This window comes from Oryza sativa, chromosome 1, assembly GCF_034140825.1.
Source record: "Oryza sativa Japonica Group chromosome 1, ASM3414082v1".
NCBI lineage: Eukaryota > Viridiplantae > Streptophyta > Magnoliopsida > Poales > Poaceae > Oryza > Oryza sativa.
In genome coordinates, this window is record NC_089035.1 from 17,482,953 (window position 1) to 17,492,091 (window position 9,139).

At 44.0% G+C, this 9,139-nt stretch overlaps 1 protein-coding gene across 1 annotated transcript; it reads left to right on the plus strand.

The window, feature by feature from the left end:
• Positions 1-5,131: 5,131 nt before the first annotated feature.
• LOC4324536 (protein trichome birefringence-like 8) lies at positions 5,132-6,308 on the plus strand. Its single transcript, XM_015791286.3, has 2 exons — positions 5,132-5,535; positions 5,668-6,308. The coding sequence occupies exons 1-2, from the start codon at positions 5,210-5,212 to the stop codon at positions 6,059-6,061; spliced, it is 720 nt and encodes a 239-aa protein (XP_015646772.1). The 5' UTR covers positions 5,132-5,209; the 3' UTR covers positions 6,062-6,308.
• The last annotated feature ends 2,831 nt before the right edge of the window (positions 6,309-9,139 follow it).

The following is a 9,139-nucleotide window of genomic DNA, read 5'->3' on the forward strand; positions in this document are numbered from 1 at the left end:
TGTCAATATTGGCATATATTGAGCCCCCACGGGTGCGATGTTTTTGACCGGATTGAAAAAGTTCAAAAAGCATCCAAACATTATTTTTGGACAAATTGGAGTCTATTGGGTGCGTTCGTGGCAAAAACTCACTTCGTGATTCGCGCGGCGAACTTTTCTGAATTAATGCCAATACTGGCACACGAGGGTGCGATGTTTTTGACCGGAATGAAAAAGTTCAAAAAGCACCAAAACATGATTTTTGGACTTATTGGAGTGTATTGGGTGCGTTCGTGGCAAAAACTCACTTCGTGATTCGCACGGCGAACTTTTGTCAATTAATGCCTATTTTAGAATATCCTGAGCCCCCACATGTGCGATGTTTTTTGAGCGGAATGAAAAAGTTCAAAAAGCACCAAAACATGATTTTTGGACATGTTTGAGTGTATTGGGTGCGTTCGTGGCAAAAACTCACTTCGTGATTCGCGCGGCGAACTTTTGTCAATTAATGTCAATATTGGCATATATTGAGCCCCCACGGGTGCGATGTTTTTGACCGGATTGAAAAACTTCAAAAAGCATCCAAACGTGATTTTTAGACATATTGGAGTGTATTGGGTGTGTTCGTAGCAAAAACTCACTTCGTGATTCGTGCGGCGAACTTTTACCAATTAGTGTTGGCAAAAAACTCACTTCGTGATTCGCGCGACGAACTTTTGTCAATTAATGCCAATATTGGCACACGAGGGTGCAATGTTTTTGACCGGAATGAAAAAGTTCAAAAAGCACCAAAATAAGATTTTTGGACATATTGGAGTGTATTGGGTGCGTTCGTGGCAAAAACTCACTTCGTTATTCGCGCAGCGAACTTTTGTCAATTAATGCCAATATTGGCATATATTGAGCCCCCACGGGTGCGATGTTTTTGACCGGATTAAAAAAGTTCAAAAAGCACCAAAACATGATTTTTCGACATATTTGAGTGTTTTGGGTGCGTTCGTGGCAAAAACTCACTTTGTGATACGCATGGCGAACTTTTGTCAATTAATGCCATTATTGGCATATATTGGTACACGTGGGTGCGATGTTTTTGACCGGAATGAATAAGTTTAAAAACCACAAAACCATTTGTTTTAGACATATTGGAGTGTATTAGGTACGTCCGTGTCGAAAAATCACTCCGTGACTCGTGCGGCTGATGAACCCTGAGTTCCACATGACACTCAAAGCTGTTGTTGGCCCGATCTTTCGATGAGTTGAGATAACTACGATTTGGAAGAAACGTTGACGACCCGACTACAACCGTACAAGACGTTGTGTTGCGCCTTAGCGATCGATACACCTCTCCGTAGGTTGTTGATCTTGCCGGTGCAAAGCAACCCTATTCCTGCAAGCAAATCGAAGAAACAAGCAAGAACAAGATAAAAGCAATTTGAATTGCAAATAGGAATGAATGCACACAATAAGTTGGGGTTTCGGATACAAGCAGACGGACGGTCTAGCCGACACGCGCGCTGCAAGGAAGTAGCAATGGCTAAACTTTCATCTAAACAAAAGCCAAACTAACCCTGAAGGGGTTACTAGCTATTTAAGGGATGTAGGAGGTCAGAAGGGCGTCCTCCCTCTGTTTGGAGCGCAGCCCCCCTTGGGCCCCACTTGGGCCGGGGTCCCAGACGAAATTACAGGCCCATAGGCCCATTACAGACAATGCAGCCCCTTGTTTCTTCAATTGCCAATGACTCAGATAGAATTTGACAATGAGGTTGGATCCGTTGGAAGGAGGATTCCGAGAGCTTTCTATCAAGTACTCGTGGGCCCAAAATGAAGGCCATATGGAGATTTTGCGACCGTTTGAATTCAACACTATCTCAAGTGGTCGAATTGGATTCTAGAATGCGGCGGACTTCATCTCTATCTCTGCATGCACCATGGCCGTCGTCTTTATCTTCCATATGCAGCCCCAAATAAGTGGATTGGTCCTGAACATATAAACGCATACATTTATGAGGTAGTGTCATATTCTTGATTAGATTAAATTGGCACTTGTTATGAAACGAGACCACCTGTGGGTATATGACATGATCAATGGTTGTATCCGTCGTAGGCGTGGTCACATCATCGGCAGACTTTGTCAATTAATACCAATATTTGCACACATGGGTGCGATGTTTTCAACTGGAACGAAAAAGTTCAAAAAGCAGCAAAACATGAGTTTTGGACATCATGGAGCGGATTGGGTGCGTCCGTGTTGAAAAATTACTCCGTTACTCGCGTGACCAACTTTTGTCAATTAATGCTGATATTGGCACACGTGGGTGCGATGTTTTTAACCGGAATGAAATGTTCAAAGAGCTAGCAAATATTGGCCTATGTTGGCACACGTGGGTCCGTTGTTTTTGCCAATTAATGTAGGTATTGGCCTACGATGGCACGCGTGGGTGCATTGGTTTTAACCTGAACAAGAAAAAACAGTTAAAAAACCAGAAAAACATGAGATTTTGACTTATTGGAATGGATTGGGTGCGTCCTTGTTAAAAATTCACTCCGTGACTCGCGTGGCGAACTTTGTCAATTAATGCCAATATTGGCACACGTGCGTGCAATGTTTTTAATCGGAACGAAAAAGTTTAGAAAGCACCAAAACATGTGTTTTGGACATAATGGAGTGGATTGGGTGCGTCCATATTGAAAAATCACTCCGAAACTCGCGCGGCGAAAGTTTGTCAATTAATGCCAATATTGGCCTACATTGGCACACGTGGGTGCGATGTTTTTAGCCGGAAAATAAAAGTTCAAAACCACAAAAACATGAGTTTTGGACATATTGCAGTAGATTGGGTGCGCCCTCGTCGAAAATTCACTCCGTGACTAGCGTGGTGAACTTTTGTCAATTAATGTCGATATTGGCACACGTGGGTGTGATGTTTTTAACAAGAACGAAAGATTCAAAAAGAACTAAAACATGAGTTTTGGACATATTGGAGTGGATTTGGTGCGTCCGAATCGAAAAATCACTCTGTGATTCGCGCGATGAACTTTTTCAATTAATGCTAATTTTGGCACACGTGGGTAGCGGATCCAAAATTTTCAAAATACACGAAAGCATGAGTTTTGGACATATTGGAATTGATTGGGTGCGTCCGTGTAGAAAAATCACTCCGTGACTCGCGCGGTGAACTTCTGTCAATTAATGCCGATATTGGTACACGTGGGTGAGATGTTTTTAACCGGAAAAAAAAAGTTCAAAAAACAGTAAAACATGAATTTTGGACTTATTGGACTTGATTTGGTACGTCCGTGTCGAAAAATCACTCCGTGACTCGCGCGGCGAACTTTTATCAATTAATGCCAATACTGCACTATATTGGTACACGTGGGTGAGATTTTTTTAACCAGAAGCAAAAAGATCAAAAAGCAACAAAATATGAGTTTTGGACATCTCGTAGTGGATTGTGTGCGTCCGTGTCAAAAAATCTCTCCATAACTCGCGCAACGAACTTTTGTCAATTAATACCGATATTGGCACAATGGTGATGAACCCTGAGTTCCTGACGACACTCAAGGCTGTTGTTGGCCCGATCTTTCGGTGAGTTGTGATAACTACGATTTGGGAGAAACGTTGACGATCCGACTACAACCGTACGAGACGTTGTGTTGCGCCTTAGCGATCGATACACCTCTCCGTGGGTTGCTGATCTTGCCGGTGCAGATCAACCCTATTCCTGCAAGCAAATCGAAGAAACAAGCAAGAACAAGATAAAAGCAATCTGATATTGCAAATAGGAATTTAATACAAATGATAAGTTGGGGTTCCGAAGAACAAGCAGACGGACGGTCTAGCCGACACGCGCGCTGCAAGCAAGTAGCAATGGCTAAACTTTAATCTAACAAAAACCCGAGAAACCCTGAAGGGGTAACTAGCTATATATAGGGGTGGGAGGACGACCTAGGGGTGCCTAGGGTCGTGCTCCACCAGCTTGGGGCGCACCCCACATGGGCCCCACCTGGGCCGGGGTCCCAAATGAAGTTACAAGCCCATAGGCGCATTATAGGTGATGCAACACCTTGTTCCTGTGATTCTGGCCACACGAGATAGAATTCAGAGAAGAGGCTGGATCCGTTAGAAAGAGGGCTCCGAGAGCTTTTCCATCAAGTACTCACGGGCCGAAAACGGAGGTCGTATGCAGATTCGGTGGCCGTTTGAAGTCAGCAGTGTAGTAGGTGGCCGAATCGGATTCCAGCACTTGGAGTACTTGATCTCGATATCTTCTTGTTCATCCATGATGTGAGCAATGGTTGCATCCGTGGTAGCCATGGTCACATCAAATGGCACACGTGGGTGCTATATTTTTAACCGGAACAAAAAAGTTCAAAAAGCACCAAAACATAAGTTTTGGTCAAATTGGAGTGGATTGGGTGCGTCCGTGTCCAAAAATCACTCCGTGACTCACACGGCAAACTTTTGTCAATTAATGTTAATACTGGACTACATTGGCACATATGGGTGAGATGTTTTTTACCGGAACGAAAAAGATCAAAAAGCAGCTAATCATGAGTTTTGGACATCTTGTAGTGGATTGGGTGCGTCCGTGTCGAAAAATCACTACGTGACTCGCGCGGTGAACTTTTTTTCAACTAATGCCAATATTGGCCTATATTGGCACACGTGGGTAGCGGAACGAAAAAATTGAAAGGTACAAAAACATAAATTTTGGACATATTGGATTTGATTGGGTGCGTCCGTGTCGAAAAATCACTCCGTGACTCGCACGATGAACTTTTGTCAATTAATGCCAATATTAGCACACGTGGTGCGATGTTTTCTCATCGGAACAAAAAGTTCAAAAATCACCAAAAACATGAGTTTTGGACATATTTAAGTGTATTGGGTGCGTCCGTGTCGAAAAATCACTCTGCGGCTCGCACGGCAAACTTTCATCGATTAATGCCAATATTGGATTATGTCTACATAACTATCTCGTAGCAAAGTGCGGGCTATCAACTAATTAAACCTTCCCTCCGGCGTCAACATCGTCACAACGTCATTCTTATTCGTGCCAAATTTAGGTGGCTTTCCCAGTTTATCCGCATGTCCACAAATTAATCCCGCATGCTCTTGGCATTTACCCACCAGACGATCACATCACCCGCTCCATTTGCAACGGAGCTCCTTACTCTACCTCGACTTGCAACCGACCAATGGTCGCCGTTTGTTGGGACATCCATACCCATGCATTCTGGATACGCTCTTCTCTCCTCCGTCTTGCTCGTCCTCCTGGCGCTCTCCATCATCACACTAGTGCCACGCATGCCATCACCGCAGTCATTCTTCCGATCTCCACCGCCTCGCCTGATCAACAGTAGGGTTCCTCATCCATCCGATGCCAGCGATTGTATTTTCTCCGACGGTAAATGGGTGAGGGACGCCGCGGCAGTGACTGCTTACCGGGAGGACTGCCCGTTTCTTGACCCTGGTTTCCAGTGCATCAGCAACGGCCGGAGCAACTCATCTTTCCGCTACTGGCGATGGCAGCCTCATGGCTGCCAGCTCCCGAAGTAGGTAGCCATCGCCAATGACATCTTTGATAAATTAGTAATTTCTTTTCTGTGGTTTTTCATGATGTGGACATTTTTCAGTTACTTGCATTGCCACTCAATCTTCAATTCCAAATGATTTGAGGTGTTTAGGTTCAATGCAACTGATATGCTGGAGAGGAGCCGGAACGGCAGAATCGTGTTCGCCGGCGACTCGATCGGCCGTAACCAGTGGGAGTCCATGGTGTGCATGCTCGCCGCCTCCGTGCCAGCGGGGAAGTCAAGAATATATGAGCAGTCCGGGAAACCCATTAGCAGGCACAAAGGGTACCTCGCCATGGTCTTCGCAGACTACAACCTCTCCGTCGAGTACTACCACGCCCCAATGCTTGTCATGATCGACCGCTTCCCGGCAAGCAGCGGTGCCGTCAGGGGAGCGGTCCGGCTGGACATGCTGCCTCGGCACGCCAACCGTTGGGCCGGCGCCGACGTGCTCGTGTTCAATACAGGGCATTGGTGGAATGAGCACAAGACTATCAAATCGTAATGCCAGGGGCTGCTTCAAGAAACGGGTGATGTGGGTTCCAATCATTCTTGGTTTGGTTCCTCGGCACCAAGCCAATCCCATTCCTTTCCGCTGGTGACCGCCTTCTTGTTGCCTACCTTTTTAACCCCTGTTGTAACCCCAAGTCCAAGTACAAGGCATACGTGCTCCTTTAATATGCTTGCTCCTCTTTTCTTGAATTCAGGATTGGCTAAGGCTCTAGCCATTAAATGTGACTGGGGTTGATCCAAGGGCTGGTCTCATGGTTTTGACTAGGTGTTTCTCAAATTTCTGATCATATTTCCTGTCGTTATAACCCCCAAAATACGCTAACTCGCAGCTCGAAGTTCCCAGTTACATGGGCAACCCTACTCACTATACATAGGGTGTGAAGAGACGGACAACAATAGTCTTTCTCTGCTTTCACTCGAGCCAAACTAAGTGTTTTCTAGGATTGGCCCCAAAGCCATACTATGGTCACAACGGTAACCCCCTCGATTTGATTTATCCAATCAATCGAGAGGCAGCATCTCTATCAATTACTCGGATCGGCAACCTCGGTTCTGGAATGTGGACTTCACTGACCAGCCGCCTCTTAGTCCACACCCAACTTGGAAGTGTTATTGATTCGTTAGTAACCTTCGCCATCCTAATACCCGAGACTGTAGTGTTCTAAGTTGGTTAAAGCCGTCGTCTCCTGGGATGCCCGGCTGGTCGGGCAAGTATTAGTGAAACGGCTCCGCGCAATCAATAACTACCCTGCTTAGGTATGAGCTTCCAAGTCCCGAATCCTTTTGTCTCAAGTCTGCCTTGGTAATGTGACCACACATCCTTTGATGATGGAAGTGTTGTTTCCCAACAATCCACCCCGGAATCCTAGTTGGAGTAATGTATCCCTACATACTATCGCACTAATGTAATCGGGTTCTCAGATCATACTCAATGAGGGGTGGCTAGTATCCCGAAACTTTGAAGAACATGAGTTAAGTAGTTCATTCACTTGGTTTCGCCACCAGTCAGAACGCCCTAAAACCCAGTAGGTTTTCTCGATCACCATTCTACGATTTTATTTCCACCTGTTTTAGAACACATAAATTGTGCTACCCTTAAGAGTTTATCACTAAAATCAAGAACTTTATTTATGACCTGTAAGTTGCCTCATAAAAAGTAGATGTTAGTACCCGACTAAAAGGAGGGAATCAAATAAAAGGTAAAGCTCTCAATTAAAAGAAAAAGCTATCGTTTACTTTGTTAAGGGTATATTGCCCGTAGCGAGGTTAAGGTAAACCCTTGACCGAGTGAAGGCGAGCCCGGTAAAGCACTAAGTGTATTGGCTAGCTTGTACTTTATTAGCTATCAAGTGTTTGATGTACCAATTACTTTATTGTGTCAACTAGTTTATTGAATGCAAAGGTAATTCCCTCGATAATTGATTTAATTATCAAGAAAGAGAATTAGTTACCCTCCTTCCCTCGAGCTGAGCTATTTCTTGTGTATTCAATCGTATGCACGAGGGCTGTCCTCTCCTCTGCTCTATCTCCCGGACAAGTATGAAAGTCGTAATTCTTTGGGTTTTTGTAGTCAATGGAATGAGCGGAGGGAGACACATCCTTCCATCCAAAGGTGTGTGTGTCCCGTAGCGAGTGGAATGGCTGGTTCGGTCTAGTCGTATAGAACGGGTTGAGTTCTTTTTACTGAGTCCTTTCGAGGCTGGAAGTGTTTCTTACAGTTTCCTTTTCCGAAGGGAAAGTCAAGTAGTATAAACTAGTACTAAGTCCAAGAAGAAGGGGTGAAAAGTGAGGAGGGCGATTAGCCCGATCCACTTGAGGGGAGGAAGGCCTTCCTTCCCGGTAAAAACCAAAAAAAATAAAAGACAATACATATTTTTTTAATAAAATGAATGGTTAGAACGTATTTAAAAAGTCAACATTGTCATGCATTAAAAAAATGGAGATAGTACGTTCCAACGTAGATATATAATGCTTTTAAAATGGATTAAAATGGAGTAGTGGTGGTGATGAGTGGTGAATCTACCACCATCCCCATCACTAACTCCCTACTTTAGTAATTTTATAGTACATTCTACTTGAAGTATATATTTGCTGCAGTATATGGAAGGGTAGGTTCGGTATTTGTTAAAAATATGAAAAGTGTTGTTTAGTATTTTGAAATTGAAGTTTATTTTCATCCGGATTGATTTTCCAGTTGTAGTATTTTTTCTGTATCTCGTCATCCATTCGTGATATAGCGCTTCTTCAGAATTTATCGCGTGTCCCCGGCGTCCTTGACTCCCGACGCACTTGCCTCCAGCCCCGGCGCCTCCATCCCGATTCCTTCATGACAAAAAAAAAGTTATGTCCAGATTTCACCCGATATGTCTGGACCAGGAAACAACTAAATAACACGTGGTTTTCAGATGGAGCTAATATAAATTAAATAACTATTATTTTAGGAAAAAAAGTTACCTCCGGATTTCATCCATGGCTCTAAGTCCTTTTCCAAGTGTCTCCTTGACCCCTCCATTGTTCCTATTCACAATATAATCATTAGGTAGCAATCTATTCTCGAATTCATACAAAGAAGAACATAGGAACGAGCTCACCTCTAAATTTAATTGTCGCGCACGAGCTCTTGTTATCGGTCCTTGAATGAACGTTGGAGGATTGTTGTGTGTATCCGAGTTAGTGATGTTCGCATCATCCTCCCCCTCTTGAATTGAAGTCGTCCTCGACTCAAGCTCATCCTCTTCTCCCAAGTATGGCTTCAAATTTTAAATGTTAAACGTGGGACTAACCCCAAACTTGGGAGGCAACTCAAGTTTATATGCATTATCATTAATCTTCTCAACAATTTTAAAAGGACCATGAGCACGAGGCATCAACTTAGACTTTCTCAATTCCGGAAATCTATCCTTTCGCAAGTGCAACCAAACTAAATCACCCGGTTCAAGCTTAACCTCTTGCCTACCTTTACTACCAACAATTCTATACTTTTCAGTCATCTTTTCAATGTTGAGCTTGGTTGACTCATGCATTTTCAAAATAAATTCAGCGCGTGCCTTAGCATCATGATGAACCCTCT